General features: G+C 53.1%; 1 protein-coding gene and 1 long non-coding RNA gene across 2 annotated transcripts in view; both read left to right on the forward strand.

The window, feature by feature from the left end:
- The first annotated feature begins 9,383 nt into the window (after positions 1–9,383).
- The window catches only part of ADGRB2 (adhesion G protein-coupled receptor B2), an 80,884-nt gene continuing 69,639 nt past the window's right edge, over positions 9,384–20,628 (forward strand). Inside the window, exon 1 of the mRNA XM_061449760.1 lies at positions 9,384–9,440. Coding sequence (XP_061305744.1) covers positions 9,399–9,440 — 42 coding nt within the window. The 5' untranslated portion in view covers positions 9,384–9,398. The remainder of the gene's footprint in view (positions 9,441–20,628) is intronic.
- On the forward strand, positions 9,453–11,137 carry LOC133267494 (uncharacterized). Its single transcript, XR_009742778.1, has 2 exons — positions 9,453–10,013; positions 10,639–11,137. It is a non-coding gene; the product is annotated as an uncharacterized LOC133267494 (long non-coding RNA).

The raw sequence follows: 20,628 nt of genomic DNA on the forward strand, positions 1-20,628 counted from the left end.
GTCAGTCTAGATTCTGCTATATAGTCTTGCTATCAGACTGGTGGGACACCACCACAAAGAAAACTGGGTGCTGTCACGAAGTTACAGGCTGACAAAGCTGTTGGACCACCCAGGACAGGAGCTTCTCTTCCTGGGCTTTGTGGATCACTGGGCAGACCCTCGTTTGGGGGCTGTGGTTGGTACCAGGTAACAGTACTTTGGGAGGGTCGTGGTGTGACTGGCAAGGAGCTTGCCTCTTGGTGAAACATCTGGGTGAGGTTTAGAGGCTGCTGGAACAACTGCAGCAGACCTGGAGTTTGAGGGCTATGTCTGTGTCCTTTCTTACAGGGCTTAACTCTGTAGATGGAGACAAACGAGGGACACCCTGAGCCAATGCCAGAGGAAAATCCTTGATGTAATTCTGTGGATGGATGAAGCCAGCTCAAGAAGGGAAAAGCACCAAGTAAGGAATCACTTTGGCTCTGTCCAGCAAGGGAAAACAAGCACTGAGTAATAACGTGACTCCTTTAGGGCTGCACAAAGTCAACAGAGGGAGGGAATCTGGTCCTAAATGTGGGATGTCCTCTGTGGTTCCTGAAGCCACTTTGCTGGGAAGCTGGGCTGAATGTTAATGACTGGAGTCCTTCACTGAATCAGTTCCCTCACTGACAAGCACCCTGAGGGGATGCACATGCTGAGAGTTGAAGGGTGGGAGGTTGTGAAAGGCCCCCTGCTCTCAGAGAAGCTGGAGGCTGGCGCTGGGAACATCTGCAAGCTCCTGCAGAGAACGGAGAGCACAGCATGGGCCCTCCACTGTAATAGTACTCATCAAGCGCTTGGGTTGTCTTTGGCAAGGCCGTGTTCGTGTGAAGCTCCTGACTTTCCTGGACTACTGTTTTGTTTCTGTTTGTTGTCCTTGTTATCCAGGGGGCTGCTGGATCATGGGTGTGCTGGGTGTTGTGGGCTGGCTGAGCTGGTTATTTCAGTTGACTGGACTTGGTGCTTGGGCTGCCTTTTGCTGCGGGTGACTCTGTATGAAGGCAAGGCTTGTGCTACTTGGCGATTTATTGCCATTTCAAATTTCAGTTTCCAACAATAAAAGGGAAGAGGAATTCTTGCATGGAATAGAAATGGCTTTAGGACTGAAGTAAGAAATTTTCCTAGAGAAAGGACAGTGGGGCTTATCAGGCTGGAGCTGAGTGGGGTTGAGGGGGAAATGTTAGTTGCAGCAGCTTGTTGGCATCTAACCCTTGCTGCTGCTCAGCCTTGCTGCCTGTGCTTGAAGTGCAGGCAAAAAAGCCTCCTGCTTCTTTGAGATCTATGATGGATCTTCGATCCCATTGTTTCCACATTTGGCAGGAAGGGGAGCTTCTGTTTTGCTGGGAGATCTTTGACTGTTCCTAATAATGAGCCTCACTTTTGTGTTTCTGTTGCTGGGGGCCAGCGAGTGAGTCAGTGGGTTTCTTACTATCAGACCAGGCACTGGAGAGGTAAACTAAAGATTTGATGGGCTCCCTGGGGACAGAGGGGTTGGCTGGTGCTTTGGAGGAGTCAGCTGGGATGTGTTGTACTGCAGAGCACTGGCTGTGCGACTTGGGCTAGAGCAGCTTGTGCTGTGGTGGGTATAAGCCATAGCTTTCTCTCTTTGTCCCTAGACAATGAAAACAAGATGAAGGGTAACACAGTGTTGTCAGGGTAGCAGGAAAAACCTGGAGGCAGAACTGGGGGATGCACAACTTCATGATAATCACTAGCTTCTCAATTTTCTTCAGCTCCTGTGCCACTGCAAGCTGTGTGGGACTGGGACCTTACATTGCAGACTGGCATCTGTGGTGTTCCTTTTTGTGGAATGCTAATTTGTACTCATAGAATCCCAGAATCCCAGCCTGGTTTGGGTTGAAGGGACCTTAAAGCTCACCCAGCTCCAACCCCTGCCACGGGCAGGGACCCCTTCCACTAGAGCAGCTTGCTCCAAGCCCCTGTGTCCAACCTGGCCTTGAACACTGCCAGGGATGGGGCAGCCACAGCTTCTCTGGGCACCCTGTGCCAGCGCCTCAGCACCCTCACAGGGAAGAGCTTCTGCCTAAGAGCTCAGCTCAGTCTCCCCTCTGGCAGGTTAAAGCCATTCCCCTTGGCCTGTCCTTACAGGCCCTTGTCCCAAGCCCCTCTCCAGGTTTCTTGCAGGCCCCTTTTGGTATTAGAAGACTGCTACTCATGGTGTCTTTGCAGTCGGGGTTCAAAGTCAGGCCTTGTCTCACAGCCATGGAGTGGGGCAAGGGGAATAAGAGCTGCTATTTAAAAGCAAATGTTGTCAAGGAAACTGCTCGGCGGCAGCACCGCACAGAGCAGCCTCCCCACGGCAGTGTGCGGCATGGGGCGGCTCCACAGACGTAATTGAGACAGCAGGAATTCAGTGCTAGCTACAAAGCCTTGTTTTGATTACCATGTGGACTCCATCCCAGCCTACTGTAGTTACTCTTTGTGCCCTGGTTAATGAGCCAGCCATGCTTGCTCGTTCTGTAAAGCTAGCCAGATATTTTAAATAGGAGAAGGGGTCAGGAGGAAGGTGACAGGGAATTACAGCAGCCTTGCTTTTGGTAGCACTGTTCTGCCTACAAGGGTAATTACTTAAAGCAAGACGAATGCACTGCATTTCAGTGAGCTCCTCTCCAGCCTGCCTTAAATCCGTTACAGGATGGCTCATTTTGACATCTGCATCTTTGTCCTTAATGATGACAGTAAATTTAAACAGCCTGGGAGGGCTGCGGGAGCTGCTGCTGCTACAGCTCCTTTAACATCACCCCATGGGTGAGGCTTCTGGAGCTGCTTCACTCAGGAGTAATGAGAGAGGCTCCCACACACTCACATCACAGGGCAAAGCTGCGCTGTCAAAAGCTGATTGGATTCTGGTAACCTGCAGTTGTTTCCTGGTTACTAAGTAATAACACTGTCCCAGGTGAACCCCTCATGCCTGCAAAGGTGATTTATCATATGGCTTTCCTGTTCGTGTTCTGCAAAGCTGAATCCAAACCTTCCAATTTATTTCGGGACCTTGGTAAGAAATCAAAGCAGGGTTGCCAAAGGGCAGCAGAATTAAACTGTTTGCCTTTGCTTGGATGTGGCTCTAGATACTAATTCTGGTGCTCACAGAGCTGAGTCTGCCAGTGATAGTTGGGATGGGAGGCAGTTCTAGGCAGCTGTTTTGCACTTTGCTGCCTTTCCCAGACCTGCAGCTGTGTCATGACTGATAGTGATAATAAAATCATGATATATCAGTAATAATTGATACAGCACCAGAGCTTCTCTTACTGCAGACATGCATTAAACTCCTCTGGAGTGACATCCAGGGCAGCTCCACTGTGCTGCCAGGGCACTTCCCTGCTGAGCCCATTGCTGCTAAGGGTCCTGCTTTATGCCCTGAGCTGGGTGGTCTGCAGGGGAGGGAATTCTGCCCTGGATGCTGCAGTGCCAGCAGGGCAGTGACAGAGCTTCATTGTGAATCCAGGCTGTTGTTGCTGCTAAACAAAGCAGCTCTCTAAGCCAGGCCTGCAGGACTGAGAGACTAAATGCCCCCCAGCTCTCATGTTTATGCATATATGCTGTATACGTTTCCAGTATTCCACCTGTTTGGTGATAATGGGTGTTTGGGATGGAGCAGCTGCTGAAGTGGCACATGGGGCGGATTGCATCAGCAGGTGACATTTTTCACTGGGTTTATCTTTGAGGACAAGCTGGGCCTGCGATAAACTGGCTGCTCCTTCGTTTTCCAGAGGACAAAGCTGCCATTATTCAGGGGCAGAAGAAAGTGAAACCCCAGGGGATGAGCTGAGTGCATGTGCTATAGCCCCGTTCTGGCTACACTGGCATTAATGCAGGGACTCAAGGTCAAAGGCTACCCCGCTCTGAGCCTCGGAGGCAGAAGGGGCCTCCAGAAGGAAGAATGGTTTATTTCTTTCTCTCATGGAGTCATGTATCAATTATCCCTGCTGTCTAGCAGCCTAGGAAGGGAACAGAATTTCTGCTCTTTGAGAGGTTCTGCATCTACCATTCATTTTCTGGACAGAGGATTGAAACTCTGCATGCCTTTTGGGGCAGGAGGCTAAAAGCAGAGATGTCGTGTAGCTTTATGAGAGGGGAAGACCCAAAAGGCAGCAGCTTTGCTTTTAATCTCAGGTGGTCCTTCTGTTGTTCATGAGGCAAATGGTGCTGATTATGTGAATTAGGGAACTCTGCTGTGCTCTATTCTAGAGGGATTGCTGAGAAATTGAAGAAGAAATTACCAGTCCTGTGTGGCAGAGGATTGTGGCGGGGTTCAAATAACCAGATCAGTTCAAAACTGGAGGGACTTAAAAATCAATTTCTTCAAGCTTTTCTGACAAGAAACCTCTACCTGGCTCTGCTGCAATATCATATCATAACATGACCAGCTGTTGGCTGCTGCCTGGCTGCCTCCGAGCCCTTGGTCTTGCCATCTGCAGAGCAGTACTGTGCCCTCCATCAGGGATGCTCGTGAAGCCCCTGCCTCGTGATGAGCCTTGGGAAGACTACTCACCACAACCTAACAAACCAGCTCTGGGGCAAACCCATCCTCAGCAGGAGCTCGAACAGGAGCAGAGCAGAGCAAGCTCTGAGCATTCATCACAGCCTCAGCTTCTGCAGGGGGACCCCGTTGGCTGTTGTACGAACAGGCAGAGGAGAGGATCCTGTGGAATACAAATGGATCTGGGCTTCGGCACGGGCATCCTGCAGCACGCTTATGCTTTCCCTCACACCCAGCCAGGGCTCTGCTCACTCAGCAGGTTCCTGGCCAGCTTTCCCTCAGGCAGCAGTGCTTGCTGCCAGCTCCTTCTTGGTTGAGAAACATGCAGGCTAGAGAAAACTGGCCCTGGGCAGGAGAGGCTCCAAGGTGTCCCTGGCAATTCCCAGGCTCCTGGCCTCTCTGGGATAATGGGAGGCTGTTTCCACCTTCAGATCAATTGAAATCAGCACCTTGTTTGGGGGAAAATACATGATCTGTTGTCTCATGGCCTCAGCAGTGAATTGATTACAGGAAGCAGTTGCTGTAGCATGAAAGAAATGCCACTCAGCTAGGCAGCAAGGAGCAGGTTAGTTTGTGCCTGCGATCTGTGTGCTTGCCTCGGTAGATGAAGGTGTCAGCAAGCACCCCAGAAGATTTCAACTCTGCCGCCTCCTGCCTCTTCCAGCTCGGCTCTTGGAGCTCTGGAAATGTGTTTGTTTGGAAGCAGCGTGTGGAACAGCCCACATGAGCAGGGAGCTTTTTCCTTTCCTCTTGAAGCACCAGCATTTGGGTGCCAGGCACAAAATCCTGGCTGGATGCTGCTGCGGGCTGGTGAGGTCTGCTGCCCTTTGCAGCTCTTGCCTTGATCTCCTTAATGGCCTCAGCTTGGGTCCTGCTTCCAAACTGAAGCCAAATGGGAATGATTCAGTTATGGTGCAGTTCCACAGGGGATTATGATGTCCCTGACAGATGGAGGGGATGGCTGCCCATCTTTTCCAGCAGCTCTGAGCCCTGTGTGCACCCCTGCTCCACAGGAGGAGCGGGCAGGAGGTGTGAGAGCCCCTAGCTTGGTGCTGGGGGATCGTTGCTCTCAGCAGAGCTGTGGTCTGTGCTGGTAACAGCGAGCTGTGAGACAAGGCGAGAATGTCACAGCCTTTCCTCAGGGGCTCTGGCTGTCTGCACCCTTTCCTGCAAAAGCACCGTCTCTGCTTACACAAGTTACATCCTTCCCTTTCCTGGGCCTTTTACTCCTTGCAATATGCCTGCAAGATCCCAGCAATGGGAAATGCTCGGTCCAGGCAGATGGAGGCCTCCTGAGTACCATGTGAACCAGCTTCCCCCAGTCTGAATTTTGGCATGAGATGGGAGTGGGTTCTTTGGGAGATGCTCTTTGATGGGAGCCAGTCATGCCGCACAGGATGCAAGAGCTTCCTTCGGTCCATCATCTTCTCTTGACACCTCTTCAGGAATTATCTGGCTGGTTTTATCCTGTGCTTTGTAACTTGGCATCTGGCAGCTCCCTGGAGAGGGGCCTCTTCTCTCCCTTCCCTCCTTACAGCAAGCCAATGTCTCCCTGCTGCCCTGCCCCGTTTTCCTGGGATTACTTGCAGATATCCCTGTGGTGCTCTTGCTGTCTGACTGCTGGGGCTGTCATTCGTCCAGTGAGCCATTTTTGATGGGAATAGATGTAACCTCTTAGAGATCAGTCTCATATTGAAAATGCAATAATATAGAAAGCAATTCCTCTTTGAGTCAGCCCTTGAGGGCTTCTGACTTATGTCTGCTGCTGGGCTTAATGCAGCAGGGAGCATTGTCATAATTGATGAGAGCTCTGTGTTGCTCCAGAACACCAGTATGTGATCAATATGGGGTAGAAATGGAGCAGCATTAAATCTGTTCCTTCCCAGGACCTCCCATGAGAAGTGCAAGGAATATTTCCAGCCTCAGAAAGTGATTTCCCAGCTGGAGACTGACAGGGCCACATGTCTCTGTGGGGCTCTGCAGCACTGCCTTCCCAGTCCTGTCCCGCCCCCACGTTTCCATTGTTACGTCAGATCTCTGTGCTTCACAAAACCTGATTCTAAGCTCCAATCTCCCTCATATTTGCTGTGTAGCTGAGGCAGAAGACAGATGAGAACAGCACTGGGAGCTGAAGGCTGGGGGAATGTCTCCAGCTCTAGTGAGAAAAGGGTCATAAAACACCAGGGGTGTTGATTTAATGCACGTTTTGCTTTTGGTGTGAGAGAAAGAAGGGATTTTAGATAGATTCCTTGGCAGAATGCAGGAAGGAGATGATCTTTGTTCCCTTGACAGGGAAGTTTCAAGGGCAGACAGTGATGCTGAGGACAGTGACCTTCTAAATCTGCACTATAATCTCAAGTATGAGCAGCCCTGGAGATCCACATCAGTTACTCTCATGAGGAGCTCTGGCTCCTTGCTCTGCAGCACTGGGGCTGCGCAGCTGGGCATCTCCTCATCCTGTTGTTCACGATGATGGACCAAGGCCGTGGCCCTGTTGCTTGTGGGGTCCTGGTTGTGGGCTGGGGTGAGATGCTCTGCCAGTGCCAGGCTATGCATGGCAGGGCTCTTTGGGAATCTCATCTGGGAGTGAGAATAATTCCCATCAGCTGAGGCAGTGGGACCCTCAGTTGCTCTGTCAGAAGCCTGCAAAGTGCAAGATTTGCCTCTTCAAATGGCATCAGCTCATTCCTGTATTGGTGAGATCATCCCGGGGTGGCCCCAGAGCCAGATGTCATTGCTGTTAGAGGAGAGGTTTCAGAGGCTGTTTCCTCATGACTCCAGGGTGGTGACTTCTCCACGCCTCCAGCTTTGTAAACCTCCCCTTAGGAGCCATGGGAGCCACGTGGAAGATCAAAAGGTGCTTCAACTTGGCTGCCTCTGTTGCCCTTAAAGTGTAATTAGAAATACAGTCCATCCCCTGTACACCGGTGCCATCCCAGCCTGTCTGAATTCCACAGCTATATTTTGTGATTACCAGCACTGGAGCTGCTGTTCCCGGTTCCCTGACTTCCCCATCTGCTGTCTGCCTCGCACAATCTGAACACAATCCCAGAGGGAGACAGGATGTATTTGTCACATGGCTGAGCATGACGGTCCGGACCCTTGAGGTCTTCTGCATCCCTTAGTGGAATGTCTTTGCTAACTAAGAGTGAGGCAGATGTAGGGGTGGCAGAGCCTAGCATGGGTGGGTTCCTGGCTGAAAAACAGCAAGTTCCATGAATAACTTCCTTTCTTGGTTATGGTCCAGAATGGTGTATATCACTTCGAGAGGCTTGTGAGCTCAGACGCCTTTGGTTTTGATGCTGGATACATCCTTAAAGTTCAGCCATCTGGTAGAGCACCTGCCTTTGCCTTGCCAAGGAGTGAAGAGCAGATTTCCTGTGGTGCAGTACCCTGGGATTTATCGTGACGGCACTGGGAGAGACAGGGACTGAGTCATCCCAGGGGGTGGAAGGGGATCAGGAGTGATGTCTCGCTGTGTCCTAGTGGAGCGGTTCTCCTGCTCCATGCCAGATGGATTCAAACGTGCCTGGGCTCCCAGGGCAGGGATAGGGAGGGTGTGATGTGCTGTGGCTCAACAAGGTGCTGCTCCCCTGCTCTGCTTCCCATCCCCTCACTGCTGGCAAAGGGGAAGGCTCGTGTGTGCTGTGCCAGTGGTGGCCCTGGCATTGTCATGGCCAGGCTGCAAGCCCCCTCCGTCCCTAGCACGTGCACCACCGGTCACAACATGTGGGCTGTGTTTCCTAAGCCCCATCTGAGGCAGGCCAGGCTGCTCCGATGTGCTCCAGTGGAATGCTTTGCGAAGCGCCGCAGGGATGAAACCTGAGGATTTTATGACGCTCTCCTTGTGTTTCTAGGCAGGGCTCATGGCCAAGGCAGGGCTCGCTGAGCTGCAGTGAAATGGGATGTTCGGGCTAACCTGTTTCTGGGAATCTCCTGTCCTGGGAGAGAGGAGCCCAACTGGCCGGTGTCGCTGCAGGGTGCTGCAGCTCTCTTCTTTCCCTGTTCCCACTTCCCAACTGACTTAAAAAAACCTGTTAAAAACACTGGAGTCTTTCTCAAGTCACATCCTTGTGCTTTGGAGGACACGCTGACGAGTGCAGCAGCCGGAGAGCGTGATGGGACCATGTTTTTCAGAGCTTCTGATGCAAGGGGAAGGGGAGGGGAACTGGCCTGCGTGGGAAGGGTCCCTGGCACTGCAACACAGAGAGCTTGAAAAGAAAGAAATCTGCAATTTGTTTAGCTGTTTCCTCCCCACTTTTCTCACATTCCTGGGACTGACTCATAAACCTGCTGCTCTGCATTTCTGGTACTCAGCCTGAGGGCCTAATTCATGTGGTACTGGATGTCTTGTAGCTCTGCAGTACTGTTGTGGAGCACGTGGAAGAGCTCAGCCCAACATGCTCTGCACCCCACAGGATTCATCTTGGGGACCCCTTGTCTGTAGGAAAGGAGAGAGCTGATTGCTATGGAATTAAAAACAGTTTGCATGTTTCTTGAGCCTTCAGGAAGTGTCCAGACAAGCTCTGTTCAGGATGCTGCTCTGTGCTTTACCCAGGGCTTGGGCAAGTTGTTAATGGGGATTCAGACAGGGGGTTGGGTGTACATCAGATCCCCTCGGGTGGGGAAAGTTGGCCTGGATAGTCTATAAATACAGCAGGGTCAGGAAACAGATCCATGACATTTTGCATTAGCGGGGAGAAAACAAAATTTCATCCCAGGTTTTATTCAATAGAGTAACTGATAATGAACCTTCCTCCAAGCGGTCCATCGCCATGGCAACCGGCGTGACACACTGGGATGGAGAGTGGTGCCGAGAGGAGGGCGGGCTGCGGCCTCCGGGGCGGATGGCAGCAAATGGCTTTACCGTGGTGCATTCATGGGCTCCTGCCCCGGCTGGCTCCCGGCGGCAGAGGTTCAGGTTGGCCCGGGGACGCGGTGTTGATCTGGGGAGCGTTGGCTGAGGCTCGAGGCGCTGGGTTTGCAGCACTGGGTGGAGCAGCTCTTTCCATCGTGGAGGCTGTCACTGTCTGTGTCCTGTCCTAAAGGGAAGAGGGAGAGAGCGTTGTGCCTCGTAAAGCTCCACTGCCTGTCAGCAGGTTCATGTGCTGCTGTCTTCCATGGGATACACCTGAAGGACCCTGCAGGGCTGAGCAGGGGATGAGACACCTGCGAGCAGACCCTTGAGGTTGTGATCTCTGTTCCCTTTTGTCCAGGGAGGAAGAGGGTCCTTTGGTTCATCAGTCACACATTGTGCAACCCATGTGCATTGCTGACCTTTGGCTTTTCTTGTTTGGTGTTTTTTGCAGGCAGTGGTGCTTTGAGGTCAAACCCAGCACTTTGAGGTCTTATCTTCATGAGCAAGAGCAGTTGTCTGATTCCAGGTAGCCAAGAGCATCAGGCACTTGTCTGGGATGCAGAGTCAACTCCCTCCTGTGAATGAGACCCCAACATATCATTGCTGGGGATCCTGACACAATGAAATAGGCACTGGGTGAGAGACAGGCTTGCCTTGTGAGGCAGGGAAAGGGTTTAGGAGCAGCTTTCTTCCCAGGGAAGGGCTGTCAGGGAAGCAACAGGAGGTGGAAAGGTGCCAGCCTGGAGCTGCCCACGCTTCCCAGGGTATAGCAGGGAGAGCAGCAGGACTGAGTGAGGCCCTTGAGGCTCTAGAGAGGGAAGGCAGCTTTTCTCTGGCCCTAGGTTTTTTAACCTTGCTGCATGTTAAAACCTCCTGGTTTCTCCTTCAGAGGCTGGTGATCACAGAGCCTGTTGGGGCTGGGGGCCTTGTCTGTGCCTGTCACCTACCTGCATGAGTGCTTTGTGTCCGTACGCCAGGAGCAGGTCACTGTGGAGTTTAGGATGGAAAATAAAAGCTGGAAGTGGAGCAGGCTGAATTCCTTCCAGGCGGGAATCATAGATCTCCTGTCTCCTGGGGGCATGTTGATGAATGTGGCAGATGTTCCTGGTCATTATTTCATAGCCTGTGGGCTTCCCTGTGACAGGCATCATCCCTGTGCCTGGTGTCCTTGTTGGTCATCTGGTTTGGAGACTGAATCTCTGAACTCCCCAGCCTGCCATAGGGAAAGCTCTTTGCAGAGTCGCTCTTTTATCTCTTGCAGAAGCAGGCGCCAGAGTCAGGAGGGAGAGCAGATGGTGACCTGGTTTTGCCAGTGAAAGAATGAGGCTGGAAAGGCACCGTTGAAGTGAGGACACAGGGAAGAGGCTGCCTGGCAGTGCCTTACATAAACAAGAGTTCATTTGAGCCAGCCCCGGCCTGAGAGGGCGTGAGACCTGCCTCTTCCCATGCTCCAGGAGGAAGATGTGGTGGGGAGGTGATGGTGGAAAATGTAGATCCTTGTGGTGCTTGATTCTTATCCCGTGGTGTTAAAAGTGCATGTGGCACTATGGGAGGAGTTTGTCCATCATGGAGATGGTCTCTGATTGTCACTGCAGAAGTGATGCTCCATGAGATAGACCCCACTGTTCATGTTTCTGCCTGATCCCCAATATTTGTCCGAAGCAGGAAGGATGAGTGTGTTTTTCCCTTTGTTTTCCCATGTGCAGTTAACTATTTGAAGATGATTCACTGTTATGCACATAAACATATGCTTCTGCTTGGTTGCTGCTAATTTCTTGGCTTCCGCAGCTTCTTCTGGGAGTTGGCTGTGTCTGGTTCGTGTCGAGTGAACAAGTGTCGTTAGTGCCTATTACTTCGTGAGGGGTTGGCTGTGGGGGAGTTGTGGGTTGAAGCCTGGTCCTTGCTTACATTCATCTCCTGCCTTCATCACAGCTTCATCACTGACAATTTCTGCTGTAGCAGAAGGTGCCTGGGGCAGAGGGGGTTGCCCTGAGCAGGAGAACTCAGAAGTCACTTGAGCTGCAGGGCTGGGAGGTACTGGATGCATTACCCTGGGAGGGATTGGCTGGTGATCTACAGTGGAAGATGTGGCTGTCACTTCCCAGTGGGGAATACGGAATAATGGAGAAAGGATTCAAAGCGTGGATAAATGAGCCCTTTGCCTCATGGTAGTTCATGCAAATCTTCCCTAGGTCCTATGTCGATCAGGTTTCCAGCTGCTAGCTCCTGCATGAGATGGAAGGTGGCCATCAAGGCCAGGTTGGGGCTTGGAGCAAGCTGCTCTGGTGGAAGGTGTCCCTGCTTGTGACAGGGGGTTGGAACTGGATGAGTTTTAAGGTCCCTTCCAGCCCGAAACCATTCTGTCATTCTATGGTCTTGATCCGACACAGGGCAATGCCCTATATCAGCTGCTCCCCACACCACCATGGCACAGCTTCCGGGGAAATCCCAGCTCTGCTGGAACTAGCCCAACAAGGGGATGGATGTCCCTGTGTTTAACAAGGGTGCTGTGTACCAGCCAGGTATTTGGGAGGTATTAATGGGAGGAAGAGAGTGTTTCCTGGGGAAGTGCTGCCTGGGGAAGCAGCAAAATGATCTGGAATGGTCCAAATGTGGATGTGGAGGGAGATACTAAGAGCAAGAGGCTGAGGAGTGCTGTGGTGATTAGGAGGGGATACAGGGAGGCAAATGAGTCACTTGGAGATTAGGTAAATCTCAGTAGGATTATTACAAGTGAAAATCCTACAGATGTTGGATTTCAACAGCTTGAGAAGTCACCTTAAAAGGGGAATTTTCTAGGACACTGACCTTGGAAAAATGCATCTTGTTTTAATGGGGATTTGGGTGCAAAACCCTGTCTGGTTCTGGCTCTGCTGGTTCATCCCTCTGTAAAAATGATTCATAGCCCTTCGCAGCCCATGTGGTTGGGCAGATGGCCCAGCACACAGGTCAGCAGTGTCCTCCGGGTGCAGGACAGGGTACCCCGGCTGTCCTTTGGTGCTCACCATGTCAGGTCCTGCTGCTCTGAGCCTACCAGGGGGAGGTTCCCCAGCTGTTTCTGCAGGACAGCAGTGATGGGATGGAGTGGTCCTGGTTCTGCTCTAGGGCATATGGCACTAGGGGACGCCTCATGTATCCCTAGTGACCGAGGCTGGGCTTTGAGCAAGGAGTTGCTTGCAGGGGAGATGTGATGGTAAAGGCCATCAACACTGGCTCAGAGAGCCAAGGGGGAGCAGGCTTTGTTGTCTTGGTAGGACTGTGCACTGTCTGGGAAGCTGGCTGCTGGTATGATCCAGCCTGTGATCCTTCTAGATGGAGTATTAACTTTCAGAGCATGAAATGTTTATGAATGAGGCAGTGGTATTTGGGCATGCGGCCTTGCAAGGCAATAGCTCTGAGAGAAGTGCCCTCCTCTTTTTCTGGCAAGCTATCAGGATCATCAGTTTCTTTTTATGACCATCCAGAGGGAAGAAGGGGGCAGTTGGATTATGAAGGTTTCTGTGGGCGGGTTGTGCTGTGATGGATTTTGGTGTAGGGATGGATCTTGGGAGAGCACAGCAGTTTAGCTGTCTGCTCTTCAACCCCTCTGTCTCCTGCAAGGTTGTAGATTAGCCTGGTGTAGGCAGGGGAGGGTGCAACTGGTGGCCCTGTAACTGCCTCTTGTTCACTCATGAGCGAGCTCTGCCTCTCATTGCCAACAGTAAAGGTGCTGTGAGCCAAGCGGTTTCAGTGTAGCCCACCCTGCCCTTGTCCTCTGGCTTCTGCAGGGAAAATGGGTATTAATGTTGATTTGGAGTCTGGCTCTGCAGCTTTGCCTCATGTCCCTTGCCTTGGTGGGGCCTCCTGTGAGCACCAGGCAAGAGGAGAAGGAGCTACCACCACCCAGACCTTCATCAATGGGAGCATCTGCATGGCCTTGAGTGCAGAGTGGGTTGTTCCCATTATTTGAGCTGTCTGCAGGGGGAAGCACTCCCCACAGGGGTCGGTGTCAGTGCCTGGGGTCAGCCCATTCGCTGGCAGTGCTCCTGAGCCAGTCTCTTGCACCCTGCCCCTTTATTTCGAGCGGCATCTCTGCAGCTCCCCAGGTAGCAGATGAGCAGCACTCCTGTCTTGGAGCACAGTGCCTTGGTTCACTAGGAACAGATTAGAACTTAATCCTGAAAAGATAAAGTAGCGCTGCTCCTCAGGGAGATTAAGTGATAGCAGGAGGAATTTTCCAGCCCATGGAACAGGCGGATGGAGGTGGTGAGCATCCTCCTGCATGGCAGCCCCTCTGCTGGGATGTCACCTGAAGCCTTTATTCCTGACCCGGAGCATTCTGTTCTTTTAGGGGTAATTGGGCTACGTGGTGCTTTGAGCTGCCAGGATGCACCTGTCCGGGCTCGCCTCGCGTTCCCATCACTGGGATATGCCTGGCGTGGGGGACACATCTCCAGAGCCACGTGCAGCGATGCTGGCCTGGAAAGATCTGAAGGACGCGTATCCACAGCAGAGAGAAGTCTGCCTTGTGTTTGCCACAGGCTGCAGCTGCTTCCAAATGCCGTTGCGCAACGTGAGCCCTCCTGTCGTGTGGAATTTGACTTTAACAACCTTATAATTTAGCAGAGTGATGATTTTTCCCCTACCTTGTTCCCAAGTTGTTGCCATCCGGGGAATGCTGTGCTGCCGTTAGAGATGGACTGGAGTTAATAAAGGGTCAGCCCCTTTGCTAGGCACAGCATGGGTTTCTGCTGGGGCAAGGGTGAGGAATGAACTAGTTAAGCAAGCTGGCATAGGCAGGAATGAAAATACTGGCAAATACACCTTGGTCAGGCAGGTGATGGCCTCAGCCCTCCTGGTTCAGCCAGAGCACATATTGAATAGTCACCTCATGCAAGAGCGAGGTGCCTCTGTGCCGTTAATGAGGAGGCTGTGATGCTGTGTGGGGAGATGCGTGTCTGCATCGTGTTTTGAGAATGATTTCAGTCAGAAAATGATTTTGTTCTCTTATCTGCATTGATACAAACAGGAGACAGGTTTGGGGAAGGCAAAGAATAAATTTTAATTGGATGCTGAGACTCAAATGTGCTTGCATTAGATCTGAAGAGCACCTTGGCCCCATGCTCCTGCTCAGAGAATGCTCAGGGCTCCTGAATCCCTCTCATTAGTGGAAGAAGGGGTTCAGGTCATCAGGGCTGGTCTCTGTAACGTGGTGAGGAGGAACAGAGGAGTGGGGAGGCATATTCTGAGGAAGCTTCAGTGTCTGCCCATTGGTGGTGGCTCTCTGAAGAAGAAAGTTGGACTCTGTGATTGCCCAGAGAAGCTGTGGCTGCCCCATCCCTGGCAGTGTTCAAGGCCAGGTTGGACACAGGGGCTTGGAGCAAGCTGCTCCAGTGGAAGGTGTCCCTGCCCATGGCAGGGGTTGGAGCTGGGTGGGCTTTAAGGTCCCTTCCAACCCAAACAAGGCTGGGATTCTGTGAGACAGCAGGAATAACACGCAGGGCAGGAGCCCATCCCAGCAGTGCCAGGGCTCCGTCTCCTCCCTGTGGGCATCCAGCTGCCTTTGAACGCCTCGGGGAAGATTCTGTGCCTCTGAATTTATCTCCTTTTCTTGTCCAGGATCCAGATGGCACCGGGCTCCCTGTCCTCTGGTAGTGAACACAGGAGGCAGCCTGCCAGCACTGGGAATGCTCTGCTCAAGCCTTTGGTGCTCCTTGGCCTTGGTGTGTTGGTGTTGGTCTCCTTCACCTCTCTGGGGGCTGCAGTGGTGACCCCGGGGCCCACAGTCCCGGCACTCACAGGTTGGTGAGGACCAGTTCTTGGTGGTGCTGCTGGCAGAGGGCTTTATGACACAGGTGGGGTTTCCCAGGGAAACCAGTGCTGCCTCGTTCAGCCGCGGGTCCTGCTTTCTGAGCATGAAATTAGGAATTCGGAAAGAAACTTGGAGCTACAGGGAGGTTTGGCAGGGCTGGGGTCTGGTCCCCAGGGTGCTGAGCCCCTCTTTGTCCCATTTCCCAGCAGTACCTGCTGGCTGTCCACATGCTGCTGGGACACAGGTACCTTTAGCATCACCCAGAAATGTGTGCTGGGTCTGTGCCTGCTGTGCAAGGGAGGGCTGCCCTGAGCATCCCCAGGCTGGCAGGGAGGCAGAGCCAGGAGCTTGCAGGTTGCTGTTCAGCAGAGACCAGGAATGATGGGAAGAGCTGCCTCCAAGTTCTGAGAGGTAAGTACTGGGCCCCCCAAGGAGGATGTGGCTGCCAGCACCTGGGACTGGTGGCCCTGTGTCACCAGCCCTGGGAACAGCAGCATTCTGCTGCCCTCTAGTGAGGTCTGTCAGCCGGGCTCCCTTTGGGGTCCCCACCACACTAACACCACCTTTCTGGGGTCTGCAGAACAGGCCATGTCTGCAGGATGGTGGCACTTTGTGGTGGGAACTGCTGTCCCGGGAATGGCTGCTCCATGTCCCACTGCGGGATAAGTCACCAGCTTAAAAGCGATTGACCCCCAAAGCATCTGGGCTCATGTTCCCCTTCCCATGGGCTTATGGGACTCCTCTGTCTCCCTGCCATGCCCTGGACTGCAGAGTGCTGTCACCAGGGTGTCATCCCTGGCCACCCCTTTCCTTCTGGGACCTTCTCTTTGCCAAGCAGCGAGGAGACACTTACCCTGGTCCTGCCCAGGCAGCTGTTGCTGTGTGTAAATAATACAAATTAATTAAAAGGAAAATCAAACCAAGGCACATTTATAATGAGATAATCCATGAGCCCCTGGGATAATTAATTATGGTAATAGGGCCGCCTGTACTGTGAGGGCTTGCAGGGGATCAGCGGTGCAGCACAGCAGGTCACAGTGGGGGGATGCTGGCATGCAGGGATGTAGGGTCCAGCTCTGCCTCAGCTGGGTGTGGATGCAGCCAGGCCTCTGTCTCTATCTTAATGGATCTCAGCTGTGGGAGGTTTCCTATTCCCAAGGTGTTTTATCTCCTTGCTTGTGGTGCCCCAAGCCCAGGCTCACCTCATGCCCCTTCCAGCTGGGGAAGAATTCAGTTTCATGAATGAAGTGCTTCTGGAGTACGTCTGAAGGAAAACAAGCGTTAGAGCTTCCCTCTGCTCTGCCCTTGGAGGTACGATCCATCCCTTTCTGCTCAAGAAGAGACACAGGCACAGTCGGATGTCAGCCTGTGACACCACATGTGTGCCACATCTGTGTGTGTGTGCAGGGTCCACCTGGGTGCTGAGATGCAGTTTGCAACCCAGCACCGTGAGGAAGAGTGTTACATCCCCAGGGATCCCCCAGGAAAGGGCCAAGTAGCTTTGGCTGGCATGTGACATTGGGGACGCCACCAGCACCTCCAACATGCTCCCTTCCTGCCGTTCCCTTTCTTTCCTCCTTTTTCCTCCATTTTTCATCTGTTCAGGCAGCAGGGACAGGGATAGGGATGGCCAGGGTGGGGCCATCCCCTGCCCTCCTCCCAGTGCTCTAGGTCTGAGGGGAAGATGGAGCTTATGAGCAGGCAGATGGATGGAGGCACCCTCCACCAGTGCCACACGTCCGTGTGTTAAACAGTTGCTGTAAGTCAAGATTAGAGCTGACACTTAGAGCCTGACAGGGGAAGATGTTGTTAGGAAACCTTGCAGGGCTCGAGGCATGCGAGCATGTTTGTCTCCTGCAGTGATAGGAATCCATCACTGCTGGGAAGTGAAGGGTGGCTCAGTGTAGGAGGGAAGCACAGGCAGCCCTGCACTGGGTCAGGCTCTGTGCTGCATAGGCAGTGGGACATGGGGAGGTGTGTATGGGCATGTCCAGTGTGTGCAAACCTGTACGGGCATGCACAGTGTGCGTACACACCTGCATGGGCATGTACAGCACATGTGCATACCTGCATGGGCATGTACACACGTGTACACAGCTGCACGGGCCTGTACAGCACGTGTACATACCTGTATGGGCATGTACACACATGTACACACCTGCACGGGCATGTACAGCACATGTGCATGCCTGCACAGGTATGCACAGTGTGTACACACACATGCGCAGGCATGTCCTCTTCCTGGGACAGCCCTAGCTGCACCATCTCCTTGCCCATCCACTCCCCATGTGTGGCTCCCTCCAGGGCTGAAGCTCATTTGGAGCACAGTGAGCAGGCAGATGTATCTGCTTTCTCTGAGCTTCAGACAATGCTCAGGTATTATGAGGGCTGGGCGCCCGGAGGACACCTTGAATTAAAGGGAATTGTTCCATATTTGCCAGCTAAGTTTAAATAAAATGATGAAAATATCCCCCAACAAGCCTGAGCCCTTGGCCAGCCCACCAAGAGGTTTCAGCTGAGGGACTTTATAGTCTAAACCACCATAAAACAGAGCCTCAATTGCCTCGCTTGAAACAATTACACTTTTTATCTGTGGGTATTAAGAGATGATTGCTCAGTGTAGCTGAAGAAGCCTTTCTTTTATAATTTAACCTTTATGGAGCTGGGGAGAGGGGTGTGGGGCTGCCCTGGGGCTAGGGGATGGGAGAAGGGGTTTGGGTGCACAGCTGCAGTAACAAGGGGCTTGAGCAATGCAGGTCCTCAGGGCTGGGAGAGCATCACTGTGTCTGTGCCATGCTGGAGCTGTGCTCTGCAGCATCTCAGATGATGAGCTACAGCTCTCTACCACCTTCTTCCAGAGCTGTTCCTGGACACTGGAATTTGGGTGCTGCTGGAGGAAGATGCTCGAGTGCTTGGAGCAGGGTTTGGGCTGGTTGCTGCTAAGCTGCATTGCTGTATATGAGCTGCTCCAGTGCAGAGGGGACTGGCTGGGCTGGGGCTGGGACTGCAGTTGCTTCTTGCTGAGCCAGGCAAGGATGGCTCTGGGATCCACATCCCTAGGATTCAGGGCTCTGGGAAGCATCCTTCCACTGGCTCTTGATTTAGGGATATTTGCACTTCTAGACCTTCCAAGCCCCCCTCATCATGGAGGGAGAAGGGGTCAGGATGAGGTTTTAGGAATGGGAAGGAGCCTGGCATGGCCCCATGGTGCTGCTGCCTGCTTTAATCCCAGGTAATTGGCTTTACAGGGAGTGCTGTATCCAATACAGGATCCTAATTACGGGATCTGAGTTACAGTGTGCTGTGTCTTGCTTTCAGCAGTTGTGATTAATTTTGCCAGAATACACACGCAGATGTTGATCACAGGATCTGTGGGCAAACAGGAGCTGAATGCTGGTAACTGGGCTGTCAACGAGGAGGAGCAGTGTGGGGACAGAAGGTCCTGCTGCCACCAGGCCAGGGGACACAGGGGACAGTGTAATTCCCAGGGATGCCCTGGGATACACTCATGTATTGATGCATGGGGAGCAGGAGCAGCATCCCTGTGCAGCACATCCCCTTTGCTGCATCAGCACTTGCCCATTGCTAGGGTTTTCCACTGCAGGAGCTGCTCTGTGGCTGTTTCTTGCCTTGCTAGGCTGGAGCAGCTCCATCTCTGCTCAGGCTGAGCCATCACCGGGGACGGCTGGGGGAATACCAGCAGTGCGTTGCCTTGTGCTATGACGAGCCCCTGGCAGGGAAGCTGCTGCGCTGCTGCTGCAGAGCCAGGTGCCTGCTTTGAGGCACTGGAGGGGAATCATCACGTTTTCTCTCCTTTGAAAAAGAAATACCACCCCCCCCCCCCCGCTGCCCCAAAGTCCCAATTGCTCGAGACACCTCAGTTGCAGCAGCAGCCCTTGGGCTTTGCTTGCACCAAAGCACTTGCTGCAGCATCCAGCATCGTGCCTGTCCAGTGCCAAGGGTACCTTCTTCCCTGCCAGGCACCCTCCCAGCTCCTCCAGCACAAGGGGACTGCCCGGGCTGGGGGGAGCACGGCTCTGTGCCATACTGAGCCTTATCGCTCCGTTTGCTGCTGATTATCTTGTTCCCAGGCAGCTGCGAGTCCCTGGCTTGGGACACTAATCCAGCACAAGCCAGAGGCTTATCCAAATAGGGAATCTTCCTCGGTGATTTTTAAACAAAACTTGATAAATCCTTTGTGAAAGAAAAAGGGTTTTCATCTCCAAAGGGGCCGTTGTGGAGCTGATGAGTGATAAACGCTCCAGCACTGCACATCTTCATTTGCTGCACATTTTCCCTCCAGGAGTCCAGGCTGCTCTTGTTCCCACTGTGTTTCCTGCTATCACAGCTCAGTGGAGGTTTCCCAGCCTGGGGGCCAGATGCTGTGCCCCATGGCCTTGCTGCTGGTTTAGGTGTCCCTCGTGAGCCAGGGTTTTGTATTTGGGGCTGGTGGGGTCTCGGTGGCCCCGGTGCTCAGGGATGTGCAGATGAGCAGGAGGGACCTTACCTCTCCCTGCATCTGCAGGGACCCTTTGGTTGTCCCTTCCCGGCATCATCCTGGTGGGTCTCTGCCTCCTGCCAGTGGGGACATGTGCCCTTCTGTGCCCTCACCTCCCCCTGGCCCTAGGGCTGCTCTGCAGTTCCTGACCCGGGACATGGCACTGGGTGGGGGAGACGAAGTGGGTGGCCAGCACCAGCCTGGACATTTTATGGTGTCTGGGGGCAGGGGGTCTCAGGCTGCCCTGCAGCTGCTGTCCCTGACGTTCTGCTCATGCCCAGGCAGTGGGGAAGCTCCAAGTGCAGTCTCCAACCAGTGCTTGGAGCCACATCTCTGTCCTCTCCACCTCCTTTTGTTCCCAGACCTTGCTCCCTTCCTCCCCATCCTCTTTTTCCTCTCCTCCCTCCAAGTCCCTCAGCTCCTCCAGTGCTCACGTGGGGCTTTGATCTCCTCTGGAAAGCCCCTTCCTCTTGTCAAACTGACTGCAGCGCCTCAGCCGAGACTCATTAAAATAGATGAAGAGCTCCCTTTGATCACCGCGGTGCTCCCAAGACCTTTCCCCACTGCGAGGCTTCAAGCGAAGCCGTCTGCCTTTCATCCCAGGGCTCAGCGGGCTGGAGACCTGGAACTGCCTTCCAGGGAAAGGCTGGGGGAGCCTGGCCCTTGGTGAGCCCGGCATAGATGGAGCAGGGCCATGGCACATCCCAGCAGTTCGGTACCTGCCACACAGAGGGATATCGGGATACAAACCCAGCAAGGACACAGGCTTAGACACACCAGGGAGGAGTGTGGCTGGAAAGCTGGGGAAAACAGAGAGGAAAGGAAAAGGTGAAGATAAAAATAGTCCTGGGGAAAAAAGGAGAAGGGTTAGGAAGCGGGGGGGGGGGGGGGGAAGGGGGGATGGGTAGCTGCCTCCTGGGCAAAGCAGGAGCTCGGCAGACATGCCTGAACCGGATAAAATA

This window comes from Pezoporus flaviventris, unplaced genomic scaffold (genome assembly GCF_033815535.1).
Source record: "Pezoporus flaviventris isolate CSIRO_AGI_PZ_B2104156 unplaced genomic scaffold, CSIRO_AGI_Pfla_v1 ptg000008l, whole genome shotgun sequence".
Lineage (NCBI taxonomy): Eukaryota > Metazoa > Chordata > Aves > Psittaciformes > Psittacidae > Pezoporus > Pezoporus flaviventris.